The following is a 25206-nucleotide window of genomic DNA, read 5'->3' on the forward strand; positions in this document are numbered from 1 at the left end:
TAGCTCGTAACCCGGCTTGATAGGTCAACCCCTGCCCACCTGAGCCTGCAGACGTTTGGGCATACCCTGTTCCCCTATATGTACTTATTCACTACTGCGTATAGCCCTTCGGGTCCATGGACTTTCCAGGCAAGGATCTTTCCGTTGCCATCCCTTTCTTCGTCTTGGAACCAATGATCGTTTCATATCAGCAATACTAGCCCCTCGTGGCTTCTGAGGACCACGTTTAATTGTGGTGGCTCCAACACGTCAAGAAATGCTAACTTATTCAAGGCAAAACGAGGGACCTTCGGGCATGCTCTGCGCCACACTGCGTTGTTCGTTGTGTTCCCTTAAGGCATTCTCCATTGATGCAACGCTTCTGATGGCGGTAATAGTAGCTACACGATTACTCCTCCAATCGCGCCACTTGACTGCTAGAGATCCGTCCACTAGGTTTCATTCGGGCACCATACGCAAAGTGCTGTATGAGGGGGGACTGTGATTTTCGTCATCATCGCAGTGTGCATGTGAACCCAGCACAATGAACGTTTTCCATTGTTCCTGACTCGCTCTTCGGCACTTTCTGCCCGACACTATGTCGCAATTAGTGGATCAATACAGGGTATCGCTCCAATAAACTCCATCCGCCATACTGCTGCTCAAACGGCCCTGCCTTATGGCTTCTTCCGTGATTCTTGAATGAATCATTGAAACCTGTGCGACAGAAACTTGAACTGGAAATCACATCCGGAGCACCGGCTATGCCAGTCTCAATTTGTCATTGAGCATGCTGCAATTTTGGGGGTTCCGTTTCTGCGGCTTCCATCCCCCATGCCCATATTGCCGTGTTTGGATATTACTCGTAATGCGCACTCAAGACTGCCACCAGGCATTTTGCCTAATCACCATTCGAGTACCGCCTTCAAATTGCCCGTCGTCGTTATTGGGGACGTGTTGCAAGAAGCACTCTTCCTCATAACTTAACCCTTTGTCTCACTTTGCTTAAAGTCATTGTCATGGGACAAACAATGGCCTGGGGGGCTGTTTGGACCCACATGTAATGTTGACATACGTCAACCGTTATTTGATGGCTGTCCTTGTTTTCATTAGGAACGTGTTGGTGCCATGTTCCCTTGTTGGCATATCGCCCTGTGTCTCATCAAGCCCCTGTTTCTCTTGGAACCCGTTGCGATACCCATTTGTTCAGGGCCGTCCTCGTGGCACCATTCGAACTGGGTTTGTGATGACCCTGGGCATACTCATGAGGGTGAATCGTATAGCGCCCAAGCTTAGGGGTCAACCAGGCTCCAGCCGTGAGGTTGCAACGTTCTCGCTAATCTATTCCGGATGAAGGCATTTTGCGTAATTACATGCAGGATCGTCGCCCCAAATTATTGCCAGAAACAAAGCGCCCATCACTTCACGAAAGGCTATGACTGTCCACACGCCTTCACTTCGGATTTATGCGACTCGGCAACTACATCGGGGTGCCACCAGAAGCTTCTGCTCCACACAATTCCGGAAGTTACCCTGAGCGAGCTGGACACTTCCAGTTCGGTGGCATGCCTGGAATGAAATAACATTATCGTTCTCATACGGGACTGCCTCGCCGTTCTATAGAACACCGTGATTCCTGAAACGTGAAGGTCCAAGCCAGGTGCTCAATGGCCATTCCGAGGCGATTTGCATGGTGGCCAGTCCATTGCACAAATTCCCTTCCACTTCACTGCTACGTTTGGTATAGCCAGCCAAGTATAAAATGATCCCCGTTCGTTCCTCCAAGACCTCCAAGACATAGAAAATTCCAACGCTATGACGACTCCTCACTCTGTCTCGAGACGAAGCACTACGGGCTGCCTAACCTGCGGTGTGCGAGCTAAGGTGAGGTGATATTTTTAGTGCCGGTGGTCATGGCGGACTGATTCCCGTGCATCAGAAGTGCGACGAGAAATGGGCCCAGGATGGGTGCAAGGAGTGCACCAAACTCCGCATCGAATGTGTTCGGGTGGAAGGGCCAAGAATTCTGTCAAAGGATATTAGGGTACGTCCAACCTTGCCTTCGACGGGACATCGAGTCACAGAAAGCCTCTGGACGTAGGGATCAAGCGAAATGTCAGCGTGTACCCAAGAGATTTCCAAGGCTGTTAAGGACGCTAGGAAGCGACCCGAAGAAAAGATGATCAGTGAGTCACGATGGAGGCATTCGATTCCAGTCATCTAATTGCTTGGTCCACCTATCAGGGCCTCTCCCTGCCGTCCGTACGTTTGCGATTTGGCTAACTGAGCGCAACTTTTCCGGACTCCAAGTGCCGCCCAGTTACGAATCGCCCCAAGCGCCCTACCTTCAAGAGTACACTCACAACGCACAAGCAGATCCCGACCCATTCGCTGGGCTCCACATCTCAACCGAAGCTACCCCGTCTAGCACCACGGCGGCGTACGGCCACTTTGTGGGCCTCCCCGATATTCACGACAGGCTCCTTGCTTGCGACCAGGTTCTCCACGATCTTGCGAGGGTGTTGGGTTGCTACCTTGAACCCGCACCTGGAGTGCCAGACGGCATTCCCCCAATCGTTAGCATCCTGGATGAAACGGGGGAGGATGGCGTTAGGCTGGCCGAGATTATTTCAGGCGTTATACTGGGCTGCGGCATCATGAGCACCAGCCTCGGAAGGTCCTTTATGATCCCGAATGCGTAAGCTGTTTACAAACATGCGGTACTACTTCCACATGTAGCCCATTTGTAACTTGACTTGAATGGCTTGATTCTTACTACCAATGTTGATTGTCTTCGAAGTACCAATGTCGCTCCCCAGGGTCTTCATTTTAGGCAATGTTCGATCTTCACGGTGTTCAATATTCCACCTTAGTTTTATGCAATCGCATGAGCCGCCGCACACGACTAAGCAGGAGAGCCCTCCAACGGGTGCGCACACCGAGGTCCATGCGATGGGCCGAGTCGTCATCAACTCGTGATCGTCGATCGAGGCCTGAGTGGCTGTGCGCAAGGCCACGTTGCATGCTAAGTATTTTTGCCTCGAGGCAGTATCAAGGAACAAAAGTTGGCGAATGCGCTGCGAGCGCCTCTCGGTTAGGCTAGGACCGCGAGGGATTCTCTTCAAAAACATGACATTGAATCAGTTCTCGCCAAATAATGTGGTCCAATCATTGTCCTCCATCGTGATTCCGACACCACTCCTTCCCTTTCGTCTGAGCTTCTGGCATTGATTATCGCACAAAGTCCCGTGCTTCCACACACGAGACCCTCTCCGAGTCGATCGGACATCAGACGGCTGTGGTCTGCGTCTCTGATCCAACATGATGCGAACCGGTCACAGACAAGCCCATATTTTCTGTGACTTGAGCTCATGCACCTATACAACTGCATGCATGTCCTAGGTCAATCTCGCAGCGTGCGAGTCACTCGGGGTTTGCATCCTATCGGATGGATCCGTCTCGGCTCATTACACAGAATCAACGTGTTGCTCTCGTCATTTTGCTGCCGTCACTGCCAGCGCTTGGCGTAAATGGAAGGAGCAAGTTCCCACGTTGAATATTAATATTGATTAAGCGCTCGACCTGTGCACCCTGTGCACTTCCGCCGCATCGTCTGTGTCGCTTCAATGCCACTTCGATGTTTGGCGCCTTGTTGTCATCAGAGCGCAGCTAACATCATTAGATGACGATGTTCCTGAGATTTACGCGGTATGCTGTTGTTGGCGCATTCATTGTGATCGGAAATCAATTATTGCGAGGATTACTCATCGCCTTCATGCATAGCAATCGGGTGGCTGAGTCAGTTTGGAAATATGTTGGACATTGCATAAACCACTCTTTGGACCGCAATTTCTTTCTGCGTCTTAGGCTTAACGGTTACGCCTTGCTTGCATTTCTTGTGTATCGATGGTCAGTCCGTGAGCTCTTTTTCCCAAACAAGCTATTTTTATCGGTGGAAGATTCAGAGTCATAGCCAAATTTGATTACTTTCGGAGCATGGAGCCCGCCCTGCCCAAAGGAAGTTCATAAGTTCGGGAGAATGAATTCAGCTTCGTGCCATCTTCTCTGGTCATATGGTACGTCCATCACCTTTCCAGGAATCATTTGATGCAGGACGATGTATATAAGACGCCACCCCTAGCAAGTCTCAGAGCCCTCCAGACACCGGGATGGCTGCAGTGCGAGAGTCACGCTCTCTTTTATACGCTCCTTCGTCCCCATCCAGGGCAGGCCCCTGTATGGTGTGCCGGCTTCGTAGAAAAGTATGTTCCTTGTTTCGAGAACATGAAAGTATTGGCGCTCACACTCTACTTTTCTCCCACGTCGCGAAAAAGGGTTGCAACTGGTCAGGCTCGCATACTACTGGGTGCTCTTCATGTCTCAAGTTGCGAATCGAATGTGTTCCGAAGAACGGACCAGTTCCTTCAAGCGTGAAGGTGAGTTGCAAGCATCGTTAGTCACACGCTTTCCCCCTCACCCCACGCAACCTGTAGAATTCTGAAGAAGGGCGCGCTTGTCGCAAAGAAATCAAGGATGCGGTGCGGAGTGTTCGCGACCGCACGGACGTCGGTATGTCCTATTACCCCACGATGCGATTCACAGGGTACGATCATCACTCTAGCTCAGCTGCCCAAGACCCGTAGACTGGCATTTAAGCTGCGACACCGTGGCCCTGCTTCAGGGATCTTTCCGACCCTCCATCACACCCCACAAGACCGATCGTGCACCGAGGAGAGAGAAGTTCCAACCACAGTGTACAGTGGCGCTCCTAGTGCCACTTTGACATCGCCGAGGGACCAGGTGCAATACACCTACGCCACTCCCCACAGCGCAGGGCGTGAGGGGTTCCTGAGTGACCAGGGATCTTCCGTCGATCATATCCAAGCCAAGGCATTCCCAGCCGGCCCATCCATTCCCGCGTTAAACACGCCACAGATCAATTGGATCCAGCCGTTCCCTCCCTTAGGGTCTCCCAGCCCTAATTCATTCATCGGGAACATGCAGGGCATTGTACCTAACGATCATCCCCCTAGTTCGGTAGGGGGGGTTCGTGATCGCCAGGGCCCTGTGGTAACACCTACCGCAGAAGAATATTGCATCATCAACGGCATCTCTCCGTGGTCATTTGCGCGTCAACATTATCCGATGGATCTGCACAATGCTTGAGCACCCAAAAATGGTTGCAACCTCTAAAACGTTCACTGGAAGAACGAAAAGGATACCGCTCATTTTATTACGAATGGACGGAGGCCGGAGGTTGTCAGGGACAACACCCTCCATCCATTCAATAGAGTCTTTTGCTGAACAGGACATTTACGACCTTATTTCTTTGCACAAGTGCGCACCTGGCTGTGCCAATTGTCAGGGACTGCCATCAAGTTATCGCGCCCACCATGTGAAATATACTTGCCCCCGCCATGTATCTATGTCCTATGTCCTATGGTATTCATGCTGGGACCATGCATCATCTTTCTACGACCTAGGATAGCCGTTGATCAATCTTCCTCAACTGTGGAGATTATGATAGACGCGTCTCTCCATTTATTACTCACTATCGCCCGCGTAATTAACCCCTGCATCGATATCCAAGCCACCATTAGTAACGGCGGGAACAAAGAATCGGACATGACGTACCCCCTCGTTCGTCTCGCTCTTTCGTTCCCGTTCTACATCAGGGCGTTTTGTAAGCACGTACTGAGGGCGCAACTGATAGTACCCGAAGAGGAATCAGGACACATCCGAAATGACTCATAGGCTTCTTCTAGTACTTAGTCGACTAGATCGGAAACTTGTTACTTGCAAAAAAGCAGCGTTCTGGATGGGTTGTTCGCTCATCTGGCAACTGTTAAATGCAAACTGAATCTGGTGCACCTGACTCTCCTCGCCTTGCGCACACTCACTGCGCAGTCGGAATGTTCCAAGCAGAACTAATTCACAGGTCCAGTATCGATCAGGACCTTGGGACTCAACCATTCAGTTCATCTCCTCGGGGCCGGCAGCTGTAGGCCGCCCTGGTTGGGCGCCCAAGTGTGAACGCGAACCAGCCCTCATCAGTCCCCTCCAATCAACATACACTCGCTCTCAGTGTGCTGTTCTTCATGCAAAGTGTCTAATTCGAAGGCCCGAGTTTATATAGCGCCAGGGATCATCTGTCCATTCAACATCTGCAACGTGCACAAAATTCTCATGCGTCCATTTGATTGATCTCTTTGATGGATGTGAACCAATTGACTTGCACATGCCATTGCCTGCTGGCCAAGTGTTTTGGATTCTCCGTTACAGCTCCTTGTTTCAGCCATGACAACGGCACGCGTTAGGGTTTCTGTTTTCTGTTTGATCGCAAATAGGCAACAGCTATCCCACCTCGCATGGCACGGGGGTGCCCCATTGTTTGTACTGGCCGCGTATAAATGCGCGCGGGGAACCTGAAGTACTTAGTCGACACAACCGCATCAATTATAGCATCGGATCATTCCATTGCGCATCACGGCGCTTGTATGGAACAGTCCCGGAGTGAGGCAGAGATCCTGGCACCATGCTTTTCAGGCTCTGTGCTGAGTGCTGGTATACCCGAGCGGACGTTGAAATTGCTAATCATCTCGCTGCCAAGCGATGCATTAAAAAACTACTGCCAACCCGATTCTATTATCAGATCCTTCCACGGCACTCCCCCTTCCCTTCGGTGCTCCGAGCTCCCGATTCATAGCTCCTAACATGCGATTAGGTTGGCAAGGGCGATGCAATAAGGGATGACGGGGTCGGTTTCCATGTCTTTCATCTCTGTGGCAACGGTTACCGAGATAGTCCGTTTGAGTCTAATTGGGAACCGAACAGCACCTGAGAATCTCTCAGTTAATTATCTCCTCGATTCTACTGCCATTGATATTGCTGTGCCCGCGTATTGCTTCTCGAAATCGGTCGCATCATCGCTTTTTGCCATGCTCCTTATCGTCTCAATCGTATGAAGTGAGTTACCGAAAAAAATTGTTGCAACTGCAATCGGACGAAGCCGAGCATGCACACGGTCGTGAATGCTACCTTGTGATACAAGCTCCGCACCTTTCACCAATATCCACAAACACGTATGTTGTGATGAGTCTTGTAGCTTACGTCGCGGACATGTCAGCACGTTGGCCGCTGCGAAGCGGCCCGCCCCGGGCTTCTACCACTTCAAATTGTCGTTGCCTGCACAGCCCGTCTCCGCAACGTGAGTTGTGTGATGTCCCTATCTTCCGTATGTATGCCATCCGATCCCGGCAGGCCATATGAGTGTGCCAGGGCAGCTTATCGGTTGCCAATCTGTATGTGAATGTGAATCAATCGAAATGGTTGCCGACTCACACCCATCCGGTCTCCTGGCAACCAGCTTCCCGTGCCTGCAGGCGTCCGTGCTTAGAACGAGAGCGCTCATCAATGCACATAGACATAGCCACTTCGAATAATAAATACCTGCGCTTCCCCATTGCCCAGCAGAACATCTAACGCAGACTGGACAACATTATGGCTACACATTCACTGGACTCGTTCAAAGCACCCACTTCCAACGTCCAGGGTCAGCGAGGTGGGAATGGATGCTTTGTATGTCGGCTCCGAAGCAAGGTGGGATTAATTCTCATTTTCGGGTGATGACGAAATTGGATATTAATTCTTGACTAGCGCTGTCTCAGGACCGAGAACGGTGCAGGCTGCCCAGCCTGCTGCAAATTGCGCGTTGAATGCGTCAAGAAGCTTGGATCCATCTCCTCCTTGATGGAGGTAAGTCAACCAAATACGACGGCTTCACAAAGAAGATTGATCGTGCGCTATAGAACTCCGTGGAAGGACAAGCCTGTCGAGATGAAATTCACTCCGCGGTCAACAGCAGGCGTTACCGTCGGGATGTCGGTGCGTGAACACATCTTCTATTTAGCCTAGCATCAGTTTATTGATCCAATGTCTCTTTAGCTCTTTTACCCCAAACTAGAGCTTTTGCTGCGAAGCTCGCAACCAACCTTTCATTCATTCATTCAGATCCTTCCCCGCAACAAGCCCCCTAGAGGACGATCTGAAGTATGTCCTCGATTATGACGAAAGATCCAGCCTCCCTCCGAGCGACCCGTCCATGGTCCCTTTCGCGCCAAATCGCAGTTCGGACTCCTGCTCCAACCGTCTAGACGATATGACCTCAAGCCATGGCAGCGCTAGTTCATCATTCTCCCCACTGTCATCATTCATTCCTCAAGGAGATACGAACGACAGTTCTGACTACGTGCTTTTTCCGTACACCTCTTCACCAAAGAGCACGGCGATATTGAGCGAGTACCGTTCGGAGCCAAATCCCATCCCAAATCGTCCTCATCCATGCACATCATCTTATACTTACGGTATGCCACCTACATCCAAGGCGAGCCCCGATGCGTTCATCGAAGGCATGAGGACTCTGTTACGAAGCTACGGATATGAGGTTGTGCCTATATCGCGGTGATGTGACGTCGGTTATGAAGAATGGTTGCTCGCGGATCTCTTTGTGAGGTTGCTCGGCTGTTTGCTTTTTTTCTTTCTGGAAGGCTACTATACCCTGTATTAGTTTCACTGGAAGCAAGCTAGTCTGCTTCATCTCATCACCATGGTTCGTTTGTTGCCTCCTTTGCTTGCGCGAATCCCAGTATGAGCATAGGACTATCGGGGTCGATAAACATGTGCCGATCGCGAGAATCAGTGTGATGGAGTTTTGACTAGGGCCTATAAGGACGCTGAAGGCTCCGCTCAGAACTGTGGTGTGATTTGACTTTCGAATCCAGCCCTCTGCCTAATGAACTCCGGGGTTGGGTCAGAGTTTGGACAAACGTATGTTCTAATTCCCTGGGAGAGTTGTAAAAACTAAGTGTGTTTCCCTACATTGGGATGTGTTGTGCGGCTACCGAGAGTTCTTTGTTTTCTACGTGTTCGGCTCCACGCGCAGAACGTACGTAGCAGAACGCCAGTCTAGCATTGAACGCAGGGTAGCTTTCCATCAATGGCGACAGACTCATGAAGCGCTTCCCAGGTTTTTTAGAGCATTTCATCAGTTTTAGATGATTTCCGGGATTTCGGGCAAAGTCTGTGGGGTCTGTATTTCTGGATCCCTGGTGTCTGAAGATAACTTCCCCCCCCTCCGGAAACATCAATACAGTTCTCAGCAGACCCCCAAAAGTCGTGGTCGAGACTCGCGATGCCCTAAAAGGGCGAAGCTGTGCATGAGGCGGAAGAAGGGTGCCAATGCAAATTACTGGTGCATACGTACGCTCTGATAGGGACGGCCATTTTGGATTTCGGCTACATCCTGGTCGCCGTTACAGCTTGATCACATCCACCGTGCCAGGTTGCCCCTCAAGCCTCTGAGGAGTGGATGGAACCCTCCTGCCCACAGTCGACATTTTCGCTCGGATAAGTCGTTGGAAGAGACTTTGATAGACAGAATGCGCATTGGCAAGTAACTGAAAGGCTTCGAGATCTAGCGCCCACGACATGATGGCGTGGGATGTACTTCCTGAGTAATTTTTGATGATACCAGGGCCAGTACATTCCTCGTCCTCTCGTCCCGTCATTAGATCTGTGGTCAGCCCCAAAATTAAAGCTTGGCGACCCGTCAGCTGGTCGAAGAGTACGTGTCCCTCTTCCCTTACACTCTTCAGTGTTTCATAGCGACCCGATACCGCAACGCCCGTTGGCTCGACAGAAAATATGTGTCACTTGCTTTTATGAGGCAATATCTTGGCATCTGCACAACGCCCATCGATGTCGTCTACATCCAGCTCAGCCACAACGTTCCACAGTGCACTGCCGCGCGGCCGTTTAATTTCGTGTGACCTTGAAACTGGTGTCTTCTTGCGGACCGGCGCCGCTGTGTATCCATGGAACTTTCCATTACATAAATTGTCAGCATCGGTCCCTTCCCAGAATTAGCCAGCCGTGGTTTATGATTGCTGTTTGGAGGCTGGTAGCTTCTGGCGCACGCCGGGAGATTATACCTTCTTATTATGATGAGTGATATTCCGGAACCACCCCGGAGCAGTGTGGGTTACATTGTACGGAACACAGGTTTGTCACCTTGTAGCAGCTTTCTTACAGCTGCTAATTAGGAAGATAATTCCTCCTGCACAGGATGCTCCCTCAGGTCTCTGTGAAATAAAGTAGGTTTCCTTTTGCGCTGGGATTCGTCCCGGTTTCAGTAGGGCGCGCGCCATTGAACTGCGTCCTCCGTTTCATGAGTGCGTGGGATTCTGATGATTCGACCCAATGTGAATCCAGTGCGTGCATTGCTGACTGTTTCTCACCTCCTCGTGGTGCGCTGTCAGACTGGCAGTGTCGCAGATTCGTCGTCTCATCCTCCATGTATCTCATCTCTGGGCCGTGCTAGGGGTTATCACAACTTAGAGTAGGCTTTAGCGTTGCCCATTGATTTAACTATTCGGTGCCAATACGGCTCACCCTCTGGGGCCCTTTTCAAGGGATTTTTTCAAATACTGAGTTTTTGGGTTGGATTCTTTCCGAGTAGAATTTCTCACATTGAGGTAGAATGGATGACCGTCAGGGACGTAGAAACACCCTAGTTCATGCTGGAACTTCACCCCGGATTCCGGTAGCTCTGATGCGCGGAAGGTGCGCGCGCACCATCAGATGCGCCGGGGTTTGAATTGAAATTTTTCTTTGCTCTGGGATTGATACTGCGATAGGCAATTGCGGACGCGAACTCCATGTTTCTCTAGCCACGGGAGTGCCAACGAGATTTTCTTTCGGAGAGCGAGCATTCAGTATCGACCTTGCGCTTCGTGCGTGCTGCTTTGAGATTGATTCTTATCCGCCGGGCACAGTATAAGATGACCGAGCACTATGCTTGTGCAGCTAGGTTCATTCCACAGCACAGACAGACATGGCTACTCACTCAGACTCGTTATGCGCGCACACTCTACCCCACTTCCTAACCGGCTGCCTGGTATGCCGGCTTCGGAGTAAGGTAAGGAAGATTGAAACCATAATCCGGACTCCGCGCTCACTATCCGTCCTCTGCAGAAGTGTAGTGGGTCTGATGGTGGAACCTGTCTTGAATGCCTCAATTTACGCATTGAGTGCGTAAGGAGATACAACCCTGTACCGTCTTGGATGGAGGTGTGTTTCGCGGTTCATCTGACTCGGACTTGCGAATCCAAGTTTGTACTGAGTGAAGTATGTAATTCAAGTGCTCAGCCGATGGGCAGGCCTGTCTTCAAGAGATAAGGGCTGCAATTAGCACTAGACGTCGTCGTAGACACGTCGGTACGTTTGTTGGGCACTGAAAGACTCCATTTTGTTGATTAGGATCTACAGCTGCTTTGCCCATAACCAGAGCATTCGCGACTCAAGTCATGACTTCATCCACGCCCCCAGGCGTTGCGTCCTTTTCTGAGTCTTCCTCCGAGCCGCCCCACACTCCTTTAACACCTGTCAACCCTGACGAAGATCTGAACTACATTTTGCAATCTGGCAACGGATCTGGAATCCTGCCAGATTTATCCAAACAACCTATGGCGTCAAGCAATAGCTTAAATCCGAATTTTTTCGTTCCTTTCGATCTCTATGACCCGTCGCAGTCCTCTCTCTATGGTAGCGCCAGTACATCTTCCTCGAATGCATCGTGGTTTACCAAAGGGGATCCAACCGAGCCTTCAGATGTCGTAGTTTTCCCTTACACAGGCACCCCCAGCGTTTCTGGTTCGACGGACTTTCAAGCACCGATTGCTGGCATTCCACTAGCACAGCCTCTGTTTCCACCTCCCCCTTTCATGCCTTCAGGTCCCACTGAAGTTATGCCGTCCATCGAAATTTTGGGGGTTTATTTGAGAAGCATCGGGTATGATATCGTACCGCTCAATCACTGACAGGCATTGCAACAGATAGCAAGGACCAATATGTCCTGTATTGTCTGATGCATTGCCGCGCTTGTCTGTTCATGGTGGCCTTGCAACTGAGCGGGCACGGTGTCCCCAAGCTTACACGGACCCATGTTATGTATGATAATCTCCGAACCCCCCCATCATGCTCTTCTGACCCAAGTACCCAATTCCCTTACTGTATCCCTCCATATTGTACATAAACGACTATCGTACCTAAGATATGACTTAATCTGAGTTCTTTCGTGCCAGTACTACATCATGATGGAAAGTTGGTCAGCAGGCTCCGGGATCGCCATTTTCGTCAGTGTTTGATCGAAAGCAGCAACCCCCTCCCGCTTTCTTTGGGAGGGGATGTCTTTTCTCATCCCTCAATCTCAGCTTTTTCTGGACAAGGAAACTTCAGGAAGGGCAAATCTGTGAGTCTATTTAAAGCGGTTAAGTGCTTCCAAAACGGGAAGCATCACGTGTTTCATGGAGGGACCTGGAAGCGCAGGCCAGGCCGTCCGAGCCCCCATTGGGTCTCAGATCTAATGTCCAGTCGGGCAAATATCTCATGTCCCGGTATTCTTGGATTTGTTCAAGTTGCTCTCGATTCTTCACTAAATGCGTTCTGGTAATGGGACCGTTCCTGTGGACTCGGAGAAGTGCTACGGTGTTCGGTAAAGTGTGGTCCATTTGTCTCGGTCAAATAAAATCTTATCTTACCTTAACTTTTTTCTCTTATTTCCCGTTCTTTTTGAAATTTAGTCCACTCATTGATCGCGCATGCGATCCTCACTTTGAGATTCAGTCTGGACTATTTTTTTTTTATCCACAACGGGGAATCATGTGTTTCCATCAATTCCTCTGGAGCGAGGGTTCCTTACTGTCTTCCGAAGAACCTGGTACTCATGAGCTATGAGCTATCACAAAGGCTCCTGTTGTCCTTGCCAAATTAACCGGACCACAATGAGAGCACGTCGTTGCCGGTGTGCTGCTGTTGTCGATTCGCACCCAAAACGCAGGTTGCTATGTGTACGAGGGACAGCCTGCACATGACTACATGTGCCACGAGTTCTTCTAGCTTTTCCAATTACTCAACGTTACATTGGTGTGTTCATTCATACTCAAATTTCATCTCGGCCATGATCAACGTTGAAGGTCTGTATGTTGTAGAGACCTTCAACGCGAGCCTTTGCCCTATTTGTGTCCGCTTCTTGCTAGTACAAAGCCGAAGCTGCTTCGAAGGCCGATGGGTGCCGCATAGCTGAACACTCCTGTCACCCTTTTCAGCATTCCCCCATACGCCTCTTCAAACGAATCACCGGAAGTCTACATAATAGGAAATCGTCTTTTGTCGCGATCAGGGGCATTTTTGGTGGTAACTTTTGCGGTGGGGCTAGACATTGTCCCGGATAATCGGACGAGAACTTGTTCGATCGAATTCTCAGTACCCTATCACTCGCCCCTCCTACTGCATTCACTAATTCATCCCACATAACGAGCAAGATTCCCATTTCCCCAGAATCACCCCTAGTTGACACAAAAAGCTGCCCCCACCCTTCCTGGCCCCGGCAATGTCTGGCGGAAGTAACATACTACGCAGGGCATGTATTTTATGGGACCCACGCGACGCACAATTGAACAGCGCTGGTTGGGAAAGTGGCCGTGCTGCGCGGCTTCTCTGACCTGTTTTCTTGCCATTATTGTAAGATTGGGTAGGAGGGTTGCTCCAGGTACCGCATTGGTGTGTGTTTGCGTTTTTGCACTGTTGAGTGATGCATCCCTACCCTCATGTAAACCACCCGGTTGCCTGCAGCTATGGGAGGGAAGATATAAATTCCTCGGTAGTCCAGAATTCTTTCCACCTCTCGCCCTCAAGTCCCCCCCAGATTTATCATGTCATCAGCCCGCATAGCAACCACCGCTACACGGAAAAGGAGCACGACAGGGTGCCTAGTGTGCCGCCTGAGGGGCAAGGTACGAGCCAACTCTCGGTCGTCCTTTCCTACCTTTAATCAACCATCCCTTAGAGATGCGTACGCCCTTCCGGAAGTCCTGTCTGCTCCGACTGCAACTACTTTCGAATTCAATGTCATGGACGGGTGGGGTCAATCCCGTCTAGGATGAGGGTGACAATTTTTCGTTGGGTCATACACTGGGAATGTAACTCAGTATTTATTTATGTACAGAATCATTACGCCTGTCAGGCCGCTCGCGAGGAGATCCACGACGCTATTAGCAGTGCAAAGTCCCGCATCTACCACCGTAAGAGTTAATATGCAAATGGCCTGCAATATCTCTCCATGGGTTGGCTCACAGATACATTACCTGCAACCGAGAAGTTTTCGGGTTTGTTGGAACGGGCGATGTTGAGCCGGTTGAATACCCGGGCCACTCCGTCACCCCAATATCGGGCAGCCTCACCTCAGCACCGGGTTCGGCCGAGTGATACATCGACTCCTGCAACCTCCCCCATTAGCAGCTCTGGAACAATGGACTCGGCTCACTCTGAGCTTATCCCCGGATTCACATCATTCCCCTTACTTCCGCCGTATGTCTCAAGTCCCGCCCCCGATTTCGACCTGCTACCTGGGTCCTCAACCTCTTCAATGGCTAGCGACCAGAGCATGAACTGGCTGGAATGCGATGGCCAACCGCCGATACCCACATATCTTGATTCGTCGTTGCCCCAGCAAGACATTCATGTGATCATCGAGAGCTTGAGACCATTCCTGTGGAAATACGGGTACGAGCTCGTTCCTTTCAGGTGATAACGTTGTCGTGAGGGTGTTGTGCCGCTACACCATTAGAGAATCATTCTGCTACTGGGTAGTCGATTTTCTCGTGATGTTGTATACATCGTAGTGCTAATGATGTATATGTTGTGGTTGGCGCAAAGTGTTATGAATTACCTGATTCTCCTTGCCCTTAACCCGAACGGTTGCAGGCAAACCCTCGATCTCATATCCTGGCTTGGAGAACATCATTTCCGCCAGCGAAAGAGGCTCTTGTAGTCTGTACATGGAGACGTACGCCGTACTAGATGACTAGGGAGACAAATCAACGATTACATATAGGGAGACGGAGTAGGATGGCCGCTGGCGTTGTCGGGTGGTCTGGGACGAGGGAGAGGGAGAAGGAGGCTCCGCAGGGATAGTGCGTTAGAGCTCCAAACTGGTGCTGAACACCCCCGGTGATCCTGATTGAAGTTGACGATGTGTTAGGGTATTGGAATATGATGGGGTAGGAAAGGGGGATGAGGAAAAGCAAGTAGGGAATCAGCTGCATAGAGGTGAGGATCCGACTTTGGGAAGATAAAGGGTTGTCCTGTTGCGTTGTGTCTGTGTGATATGGAAACGGAAGCAGCCTGTGCTTTTGTGACGAACCCTAACACGACAGGAGTTGGAGGAGGGCGAAGGCTTCAATCGACTTGTCTGTGTGGGAGATGAGACGAGTTTCGAAGCGAAGCACACGTGGTTCGTGGCAGGGTCGCGGCAGGCGTTCAAACTCCGGGACGCAGCGTAGGGTCGTAGTATGGCCTGAGTGGAACTGGAATATGGTGCTCGCTGCACATCGTGGCAAGCGTGTTGCGACGTCCGTGACGTCACTTCGTTGCATTGAAATGATTTTTTGCAGGGTTCGCGCATTGCACAGGTTGGGAGGTTGGTTGGGTTAGCACCTCCAGATAAGCGAATCGAACTTATCCTCAGCTTTTGAAAATTTCAAGGAAGGCACGTAAGATCAAGAGTGTTCAAGTTGTCCCTTGCAGGTTGGGATACGAATTATTTAATTAAAAAAAAAAAAACTCCTGGGGCAAACTCCGCAATTCAAGAATCACGTTGGTTCCTCACGGCCAATGTCCACGATCCAGCTTGCGTCGGAAGCGTTGTGCTATGAACCAGTGTCTCGGGCAAGGTAACGAGAAATATACCTTCCGCCCTCGGGACCTGAATTCCCACGCAACTACTTTAGCGTTGAATGGTCGAGCCGTGGGAATTCTAGTTCAACTATCACGCGCTTGGCATGGAGACATGATATATAGTTTGGGTTACTTGATTTTTATGCGTTCCCTTACTTTAGTGCGTTCCGACCCAAGTTGATTCGTGGAGGTTGACACCAAGAAATTGCAGGGTTTTTGAATTACGGAGTTTGCCAAGGAATGTCAATAAATTGATCGGGGGATCAGTTCCGTTGGCCGGGCCTCGGGTTGGACAGCACGTTGTTACATACATCTTTCCCAACGAATGCTGCGAGGTCGTTCTGCCCCCGTTTGGGTACTCTTTCTTCTAAATCTCCCACTCGCAGATGGTGTTTGGGAAAGCGTCAGACTTTGGCCCGCAACTGAAGACGGGTTTGCAAGGGTGGAAGTGCATGGCACCACTTTAGTCGAAAGAAGAGTAACTGGGGGAGATGATCGGCTATCCTCTACGCTCTATACAGATTCAGAGCAGGGCGTTGTGCGTCCCATTGACGCAACTAGTACTGCCTATTCAACACTGGAGACGACATCGTTCCTCATACCAACCAACACGCCTCCTTTACGTGAAAATGAGGTGTGGGTATTCTCAATATCAGTTTATACTGAAATGGCTGGTTTTGAGACGGCTACTATTTACAAACGGCCAATCTTGGCGGTTGGAACAAAGCAACCGTCGCCTAAGAGTGTGTCCCCCGCACTTCCGACTTCAGTTGTTGGGCGGGAAACCAGCGCGCTTTCAGGCGATCCTCAGGCCCCGTCTGCGATTGTCAGTTCGCTCATTTTACGAACCTTAGCTCCACGTTGACGGCACGTTGATGGTCAACAAAGACTGTTACAGAACCAGCGTCCTCTGTTACTACGACTATGGTACATGAAGATTTTCTGACCGAGATTAATGCCTCCGTCTACCTCATTCCTAGACTCTGACAGCAACCACGACATTGATCAGAACAATCACAGTCGCAACCCCTTCTCCCACCAATGTAGTACGTTATCGGATCTGACATGAGCCTCCTTGCATATTAATCAAAACGTTACATGCATGAAGACATTAACCGAAACCAGCACCAAGGTGCCTACACCCTGGGTTCTTGGGTTTCCCATGAGGTTGTCAAACTAATGAGGGCAAACTTAGGAGGTCACTCTGGGACCCTCGACAGAATATGTGACGAAGGTCCGTTGAAGCCCATCGCGCGATACTTGGTAGATTTGTCAATGGTTTTTGGGTTGGATTCAGGACCCTGTGACGGTATGGCAGACTCAAACACTTCGAACCACTCTCCCCGGTTCCCCGCAGACTTCGTGGATGGTGAGCAGGCCGGTATCCTTGTCCAGCTCGTGCTCATGAACGGCGTAGACATCAACAATTCTCGACGAACGAACCTCAACAGTGACCATATCCATTCCGACGATTACTACCATCAATGTCACCTTCACTGAGACATCGGCGTCAACCGAGACTGTGACGGAAACCGAACGGGTGACTGTGGCTTCGAGCATCACCACCGATACAGTCGATGCCATAGCGCAGTCATTCAAACCATCTAATGTGCGTCGCAAGCCCCGAATACTTGTGTAGTATCCTTACTATATTGCGCTCATCATCCACCTTTACGTGAATCCAAATTTCAAACAGACTTCGCGCGAGCTATTGAATGTCACGAGGACGGAGACTGAGACTTCAACATCGAACATCGTTCCTCTTATATCTACTCCTGAATATGTGATTATCAAACCGACTCGAATCTCTATTTAAGCTACCTCCTAATGAATCTCTCGTTCCCTTATAGGCTATTGGAGAAACTGAACAGTGCCCCATCCAAGTCGAGCCCGGGATTTTGACAAATAACGATGAACGAGATTGCGCGGAGAGAGTCCTAGAACCTTGGAGGGCCGTGAGTGTCCTAGCAGATCCCCACAGACCCTATGATTTCTATGATCTATGGTATCCACATCGAATCAAGTTGACGATCATCGATGCAGGGTTTCGGTGAGTCATCCATTTTTGTGAACGAGTTGATTCCTTTCTGACATGCGCGTCGGTCGGTAATTTCGCTTCTTCTTCTTCTTCTTCTTAAGGTCCGAGAAGTACACGCTCGTCGCGAATGGGGCACCAATCGGTACGACTTCGGATTTTGATTCTGATGTTAGCAACGAAGTCCATTGCGGAAGGGCACCGAAAGATGCTGCGAGATGTCTTGTACGCGGGTTTAGTTGGGGAGTGTTCGTTCTCCCTGCGTACTCGCGAGGCGTCAGGTTGTTTACATCTCATACTAGTCGTTTTACGGGTCTTGGTAAGTTTTTTTTTTTTTGTCTAAGCTGCGTCTTAATCGTGGGTGTTCATGCAGCTGACCAAAGCAGCACCGTGTTATATAAGGTCACGTCGGTTTGCGATTGATGTGTATTGGAACCCTTATTATTGTTATTTTTGGCTTGATCTAATCCACTCGTCTTTGGCAATCTCGTGAGTACTGTCCTGGTCGCCAGTGCAGCGTCTGTAATACGGTACAGCATACTATTTCCCACAATGCGTCGTTAGCTTCGGCGGGAATTCGACCATATTAAAGTAATTGGCGTGTGCTGCTTGGCTCGGAACAAGTGGAGCCAAGTGAACGAAGGCACATTACTGGATTAGTTGTTGGAAACCATTAGTTGGCCTGTCACTTCCTGCAATGACACAACGCAACCAGGAAGACGCGAACCAAGGTTGAATCTGAGGCGCGATTAGGCGAATATAATACACATAGTCGAAGATACGACTTGGTGGGAAATCTCGCTGCACCCATCGACGAAGAGGTCTTAGACGCTGATCATATGGGACCTATTTATGAGAGAAGGAGGCGGCTACTACTAAGGGACGTGGCCTAAGGGATCGAAAAGACATCGCCGACTAATCGGAAGAATCGGCTGTGTGTTGGGGAGTGCCGGTACGAAGGGTTATACATACGCCGCAACACTACATCTCTGGCGTTCCTATGGCTTACGTGGGTGATCGCTTTAGCCTCGCAAAGATGACAGGTTCGGAAAAACTGTGTGCAGTTTAGGGTGTTGGGTAGTCTACTAAAAATGGTATAGCAGTTCGCGCCGACCACAACGATATCACGAGAAAATTGGCCACAGCTGCCCAAGGAGCAGAATGATTTTCTAATGGTGTAGCGGAAGAGAACATTGCACAACCTTCCAACTAGATCGTTACAACACGTTCAGTTGATACGAACAAGTTGGTACCCGTAGTTTCGTAAGAAGGGTCTCAAGCTTTTGATAATTGCCTGAATGTCTTCGGCGGCGCCTAGATCGAGGTGCGCGGTATTGATAGTCCTGAAGGGTCAAGGTGTAGGATGGAGTTCGAGGCATACAGTGGATATAGAGGAAGTGGGTCGAATTCAAGTTCAAGGAGACAGTTGGTTCCATCATTACAGAGCCTGAGGCAGGACGCTGCGGGCGTCAACGCACTCCGCCGAATCTGGTGCTGAGGTGAGGTTTTTCGACGTCGGGATGGTTGGGCAGCTAGGTTATTGAGTAGGCTCGACTTTGCCTGTTCCAAAAACATCTCAGTCGCGGGCAACAGATCTGTGTTGAACAAACCCGGACCATTGAGATAAACTGTGTGCCAATCACATTTTGACTCTCACGGTGAGTCCTGCAGCACCAATGGCTTCGTGGATCTGCTCACGAGCGGCTCTGCAAGAATAGTGGTTCTCAAGTTATGTTTACAGCCTGTGACCCACTAATAAAGCCTTCACTCTCATCTCGGGTGGGATACGCCCCACAGACGTATCCGGAAATGATGACAATATGAGCAGGCGGGACTTCCGGAAAAAAGCCAAAAGTTGGCTTATACCTTCCCCCTGAGCCGGCACACTCGGTACCCCGTGGTACTCCTTCGTGTGCTGGTGCTGACTACTGGGTTGATAAATGATGGACGCGGGTGAGGTTTGGTGATCGGGGTGAGGAGGGGTGGAGAGTCACTTTCTGGGAAAAGAGAAACCACATATCGTTGCAGCATCTGGAGCAGCCCTCCTCACAGTGGCAAAAAAAAAGAACAGCTCACGGAGCTGTTAGAAGTTGCAGCCCAACGCCACTGGTGGTCAAGGGAGTCACCCGGGCCGGACATTCACGCTTTGGGAAGGGGAGGGGCGCTTTGAGGCGCGAACGACGGCAAACTCATTACAGCTTTGACTCTTTGTCTTCACGCTTTTGTCTTCCATTTGTTGTCTACCACTCATGTTTCACTTCAGTGGCGTAGAGTCATTACAAGATGTATATAAGGACCGGACTTGCGCTAGCAGGTAATACCTCACTAATCGAGGTATCGCGCTGCGCAGTTGTTACAGGAGCGTGGCCAACTCATGCACCACAAGCGCGCGCTATTCAGTCGTCGGTCGCGTGGACTGGCACCTTAATAACTGCCATTACTTGAGACATTAAGAGGGAGGAGGCCAGCTGCTTCCAGTGCCATTGATCGACGGAGCCTGGATATGTGGATGTTGTAAGGAGGCATTTTTTGGGGTGCGGAATGAATTCCGGCACGAATGCAACGAAACGTGCTTGAGTATTGAGGATTGATCGAACAGGCATTGTATCTGGATTAACGAATGGAGCGTCTGGGCTGGCGGTGGGAAGCGGGCAACAAAATAAAATGACAAGTGCCGGGCGGGTCATGTGATCGTCCCAGAAATCAAATAAATGATAATCGACCTCCAAAATGGGTCAATCACATGACCTGGCTGGCTATTCATCCCCCCCTTTTTTGTTTGTTTCTTGTTTTTTGGTGGAACCCCGGTAGCTTTCGGGCAGGTATTGCGTGGGGTTTGTTAGGAAGGCTAGGGGAATGGGTCGATGTGCGTCAAAGACTACCACCTCGGGGAAATGCGTTCTCGCACTGGCGACCCATCGCGTTCTGTGGGGCTGAATCGGGTATACACCACTATTTATTTGCTCCTGATCAACTCGCCGTAATTTTCTGGAATAAATCATGTGCAATCTTTGGTCGCGCGTCGGACATGAATTTTTTTGCACAACGGGACGGAATCTCGAGTTTCCACACAGACAAGTCATGGACGTTTCGTGTAGCACCACGGCGTTCTACTCTGCATTACATAAGATAATCGGCTTGGTTACGACTGAAATAATTAGCACTTGCCACATCTGGTAATCATTAAGGGTTCACGCCATCAGTGGCTTTGATTGCTTCATTTGGTTCCAAATCGGGTTCTCAGGTGGGAAACAAGTCATGTACTATACGATCAGCCACTGGCACTCACGTCCTCGTTAGACGCGGTGGCAATTGGGAGACATTGCCGATTGGCTCATGTTTTCCTTGAACGACGGGCGCTCATCTTATATCTGCACTTCCAGTCGTCACTCACTCGTTCAAGCAAGATAATAACCGGTTGATGGGAGCTAGTAACTACAGGGAATAATGGGTACTAATTAGGATTTTGGGACGTTTTAGGACACCTCACTAGACGTGGCTGGACCACCCAATCAGGTTGAATGACCAATTACCCGGGCGTTTGATAATTCCCGGATGTAAAGCCAATTCCCTGCGAGCTAGGTAACTAGAGTCTGGCGCTAGCCAAGGACCGATCATCTTCTGCAATTGACAAGCACGATCATCCCTGACTTTCTTCTTGGCTCTTCTTACAGGTATCTCATCCCACTGACCTTGACGAGGATAGACTCTGTTCAGCTTGGAGAATGTGCAGAATCGAGTCTTGGTTCCTGTGCTAGTAAGTACATATATATCGGAATTGTAGGAATTACATGGATTTGCGCATTCCGCAATGCATGTGTACATACGCAATAAGCATCAGTATACTGTTTATGGAATTCGTGCTTTTGCCATTATGTCATGAGTTGGGGGCTTCTTTTTGGCAATATCCACACCAGAATAGCGCGGCCACCTGCAGCCCGATTTTGCAAAGGAAAGGATGGGGCGACACCAAAATGGCTCAGAAATAATCTCAGGTGTTCAAGTTGTGACTTCCAGTTCGTTTGTTAGATTGATGCGCCCTATCAACTTCTTGACGCTCCTTGACAAGCCATTCGCTGGCCATCAGACCGTCAGAGGGGGTTGGTGGATGCTGTCGGCTGGTATATGTGTATGTGTATATGCGTTTTTTGGGACGTGGAACTAGTCAACCAAGCGTCCATTTAATGCCTATTGGGGATGGATTTATGAAAGCGCCAAAAGTTTGGACTCAGGGTTGTAACATTCCACTGCTTCTTAATCCGCAATGCTTTTCACTTCCGCAATGGTAGAAAAGGGGGAAAGGCCACCTCCCAGGCCTCAACCCTTGCCCTTCTTCGCACCGTTCCACACCCATGAGTTCCTATCCTTCTGGAGCTACCATGAGCCGGCCTCTTCGAGATCTGTGCCCTCTGGCAGTTGGGGGCAGTCGTGCACACACTGGTGGCAGGCGGCACCGGAATTACAACAAAGCATGTCTTGGATGTCAAAATAGTCCCAGGTATTTGACGAGTACTGCTGCTGGACAAGTAGAGCCACTGACTCTTAACGCTAACGTAGTAAGCGCCGCTGTGACCGGGATTGGAAAGTAGACGCGAAATGCACAGAATGTGAGAAATCTCGAATGAGTGTGAGTGGAGCGGAACCAAATTGGGCCTGGGTTGACGCGCTGACTGTCGCTTAGTGTGAGAAAGGGAAACGTAGACGCGCCCCTGCCTCAGACGGTGTGGCCAGAGCCCTGCCCCCTAATACTAATGCTACTTCAATCTGGGTGGCGTCTTCGGGTACGGCAATCATCTCTTTACTGCGTGAATCAATCCCTCAGTTGGTGAATACAGCAGTGAATCTCCGACAATGGTCCCAACCACCCGCCGTGTATACCATAGTACCACTGGGTGCCGGAATACTCCTCGGTGTTAGTCTGGCAAAGCATCACTTCGAAAACGTTTTCGATGAGCACCGGTTCATGGAACGCGCAACACTCATGGCGTCGGACATGAGCCCCGACGACCATTTCAGTCCTATGTTATATCGGGTCTTCCGTCTTCTCCACGAGAGTTCGGGACAGGAGGAGCTAGGGGAGCCTCTCCTGAGCGAAGCTAAACAAGCTTTTGCGGAGGAATTCGAAGAGCCTACTTTGGCCACCGTCATAGCTACTATCCTCTTGTCATGGTGGCTATCTAAGTCAAGACCCCGGTTTTGTAAGTACTCTTCCTGCCTCGGCATTCTTTCGTCATTTATTGCTTACGTCTTCAACAGCGAGAGACCTTTTGGGTAAGTCGATTTTGGACTGAAGTACATTGACAATGGCTGACTTTCAATTATGCCAGAGAAAGCCTACGCATGTTAGTGCTTCCCCCCTATCACACGCTCACACCACACCACTGAAAGTTTCACAGGGCTGGACTCATATCAGGAGCGTGCGGCCTTGAGGGATGTGTGTCCTAACAAGATCGAGCGACTCTTCCGAAAAGTTCTGACTCTGGTACTTATGTTTTCAAGTGGCGATGGCTCGTTCGCAACTAACGCCGGAGATTACTAGGCCGAGGAATATGGAATCAGGTTATGCGTACATGTATCCCAGCCGGAGGCGTTGCCGATTTACGGGCCGGGGACGCAATCCATGGGCACAGATTTAGCACCATCGGAACAATTCGGCTATCTAGTGCCCCCAAGACAAAACTTATCACTAAAGAATCCTCCATCAACTGCATACCCATTATACCAGGATTCTCCTCCCGATCCGCAGGGTCCCGCTGTTATTCCCGACGCCTTGAGCAGCGCCACCCTGCCCCCCATCCCTGGGGCCCTATATTCTTAGGCGGCTGGGCTGATACTTATTAATTTTTAGCCCCTTGAGCCCGAACAATCCTCAGCAACGGGACCGCTTCCACAAATAACGAAATTTAAATCGTGAATCGTGAACATGCATACCAAAAGGTGCACAAGTTTTGTTTGGGGATGAAACTTGAATTTTCCCAATATGCGTCTGCTTGTAAACAAACTATTTGTTGCCTAATCGTCAGATGCACTGCGAGGCTGCTTATGTAAGCCTTGCACAAACCCCGACGTGAGCGTCAAGGCTATGTACCTCCCTTGCTAGGACTCCTAGCTGTGCTAACGTACCATTAGTATAACACTTCATCCCATGCTCATCGCTGTTCTCGCTGCCGCGCCTCAAGGCGAAGCCGCCGAGGATAGGGGTCCCACTCGCCCCTTCGTGTCACAGGGCCCAGCGAAAACGGTCCTTCGGTATCGGGTTTACTCCCCATCCGCTTCGTTAATCAAACGATCCATTGATATTTAGAGGGGGCGTCAGGGCCCTGGTGGTCGCTGTGAGCCTGAGTCCTTCAGTCCAGTACGTCTCTGCACTGGGTCTTCTTTCTTCCACCAAAACTTGGGGGGGGGAAGTTCTGGGAAGCCCTCTGGGGTGCGGGATAAGCGGGCCTTTGGAAGGAGTTGGAAGGGCCTACTCTCCCCACTGCCATGGCGCCTCAGGTTATCTAGGCCGAAGCCCCTATTTTGGTGTCCTTTCTCCACCAGTTGCTTACGTCTTCAGCAACAAAACTTATTATGGTTTACTGCGAACTACACCAGACAAACCCCTGTTCCATGTGAGCTTGCTCTTTTCCATACCTTTAACCAGCCTTACCTTAGGCCGAGGATTCAGACTGCGTTTCCACTACAATGCGCTCTGCTGCTTCGCTTGGGAACAACTTAACAATTAAGGAATTCCCCCTTCCGGGCCTTATAATGGAGCGCTCATATCTTATCTAATACATTTGTTCATAGTGACTTTCACTCAAGAAAATTTGGGAGTGATGTGACATGCTCCAAACGCACTAAGTAAGACCATGATCACGATAGATCCTCCATCTGGTAGGATCGGGTCAAATCAAATCAAAAAATCTGTCAAATGACATAATTCTGTCATAGTGGCCGGTTTTTCGCTACAATCGGTGCTATCTTCTCATGAAGTCGGCGGCAATCAGAAACGGTCGCTGCTGTACTAGGGAGCTTCCGCACTACCCACAATGGTAATGCTCCACCCACAGCTTCCTCTCGCATTTGCGCTGCTTTTACCGTATTGTGAACCTGTGCCACTTACTATCTTGATTCGAAAAGCATGATGTCTAAATCCGGGGAACGGGATATTACGCAGGTTTCCCCTAACTCGGAAAATTTGCGTTGGGATCCCCCTCCCCCTTTGTTGCGTTGACGCAGCTCCCCATGCGATCAATCGGCGCTGAAATGGTTGCTGCATGTGTCGTGGAGCTAGGAAATGCTATAGCTTCGCTTCCCCATATAGCAGTCGCTAAACTTATCGCCGTGGTCACGGCATGCTTCCCCGAAACAAATTGCGCTCTTGCTGCAGCATCGACCTGACCAACCCCGTTTGACGG

At 50.2% G+C, this 25206-nt stretch overlaps 8 protein-coding genes across 8 annotated transcripts; all 8 read left to right on the top strand.

Moving 5' to 3' along the window:
• The first annotated feature begins 1747 nt into the window (after positions 1 to 1747).
• Positions 1748 to 2851, top strand: EI90DRAFT_3044089 (uncharacterized protein). Its single transcript, XM_039059312.1, has 4 exons — positions 1748 to 1863; positions 1919 to 2023; positions 2081 to 2165; positions 2224 to 2851. Exons 1-4 carry the CDS (start codon positions 1795 to 1797, stop codon positions 2679 to 2681), a joined length of 717 nt encoding a protein of 238 aa, XP_038919576.1. The 5' UTR covers positions 1748 to 1794; the 3' UTR covers positions 2682 to 2851.
• A 1297-nt stretch (positions 2852 to 4148) lies between these two features.
• EI90DRAFT_3119223 (uncharacterized protein) lies at positions 4149 to 5145 on the top strand (the record flags this gene model as incomplete). The annotated part of the gene is made up of 4 exons (XM_039063191.1): positions 4149 to 4241; positions 4314 to 4415; positions 4473 to 4548; positions 4601 to 5145. The coding sequence occupies 4 exons, from the start codon at positions 4149 to 4151 to the stop codon at positions 5143 to 5145; spliced, it is 816 nt and encodes a 271-aa protein (XP_038919577.1).
• Positions 5146 to 7362: 2217 nt separating this feature from the next.
• EI90DRAFT_86126 (uncharacterized protein) lies at positions 7363 to 8208 on the top strand. Its single transcript, XM_039068183.1, has 4 exons — positions 7363 to 7578; positions 7636 to 7734; positions 7788 to 7863; positions 7924 to 8208. Exons 1-4 carry the CDS (start codon positions 7480 to 7482, stop codon positions 8013 to 8015), a joined length of 366 nt encoding a protein of 121 aa, XP_038919578.1. The 5' UTR covers positions 7363 to 7479; the 3' UTR covers positions 8016 to 8208.
• Positions 8209 to 10625: 2417 nt separating this feature from the next.
• Positions 10626 to 12305, top strand: EI90DRAFT_85306 (uncharacterized protein). Its single transcript, XM_039068165.1, has 4 exons — positions 10626 to 10954; positions 11011 to 11106; positions 11178 to 11253; positions 11305 to 12305. Exons 1-4 carry the CDS (start codon positions 10871 to 10873, stop codon positions 11853 to 11855), a joined length of 807 nt encoding a protein of 268 aa, XP_038919579.1. The 5' UTR covers positions 10626 to 10870; the 3' UTR covers positions 11856 to 12305.
• Positions 12306 to 13509: 1204 nt separating this feature from the next.
• On the top strand, positions 13510 to 14975 carry EI90DRAFT_3044110 (uncharacterized protein). Its single transcript, XM_039059313.1, has 4 exons — positions 13510 to 13829; positions 13883 to 13981; positions 14042 to 14117; positions 14172 to 14975. The coding sequence occupies exons 1-4, from the start codon at positions 13749 to 13751 to the stop codon at positions 14621 to 14623; spliced, it is 708 nt and encodes a 235-aa protein (XP_038919580.1). The 5' UTR covers positions 13510 to 13748; the 3' UTR covers positions 14624 to 14975.
• Positions 14976 to 15903: 928 nt separating this feature from the next.
• On the top strand, positions 15904 to 18315 carry EI90DRAFT_86501 (uncharacterized protein). The gene is made up of 11 exons (XM_039068185.1): positions 15904 to 15931; positions 15983 to 16597; positions 16752 to 16817; positions 16880 to 16903; positions 16967 to 17005; positions 17069 to 17140; positions 17189 to 17380; positions 17468 to 17554; positions 17622 to 17821; positions 17911 to 18125; positions 18180 to 18315. The coding sequence occupies exons 2-11, from the start codon at positions 16097 to 16099 to the stop codon at positions 18227 to 18229; spliced, it is 1446 nt and encodes a 481-aa protein (XP_038919581.1). The 5' UTR covers positions 15904 to 15931; positions 15983 to 16096; the 3' UTR covers positions 18230 to 18315.
• Positions 18316 to 22165: 3850 nt separating this feature from the next.
• On the top strand, positions 22166 to 23763 carry EI90DRAFT_3044128 (uncharacterized protein). The gene is made up of 7 exons (XM_039059314.1): positions 22166 to 22304; positions 22364 to 22433; positions 22488 to 22587; positions 22645 to 23004; positions 23063 to 23077; positions 23203 to 23288; positions 23346 to 23763. Exons 1-7 carry the CDS (start codon positions 22186 to 22188, stop codon positions 23622 to 23624), a joined length of 1029 nt encoding a protein of 342 aa, XP_038919582.1. The 5' UTR covers positions 22166 to 22185; the 3' UTR covers positions 23625 to 23763.
• Positions 23739 to 24640, top strand: EI90DRAFT_87025 (uncharacterized protein). The gene is made up of 4 exons (XM_039068189.1): positions 23739 to 23873; positions 23936 to 24055; positions 24111 to 24417; positions 24474 to 24640. The coding sequence occupies exons 1-4, from the start codon at positions 23830 to 23832 to the stop codon at positions 24522 to 24524; spliced, it is 522 nt and encodes a 173-aa protein (XP_038919583.1). The 5' UTR covers positions 23739 to 23829; the 3' UTR covers positions 24525 to 24640.
• Positions 24641 to 25206: the final 566 nt, after the last annotated feature.

This window comes from Cantharellus anzutake, assembly GCF_015039405.1.
Source record: "Cantharellus anzutake strain C23 chromosome Unknown EI90scaffold_10, whole genome shotgun sequence".
NCBI lineage: Eukaryota > Fungi > Basidiomycota > Agaricomycetes > Cantharellales > Hydnaceae > Cantharellus > Cantharellus anzutake.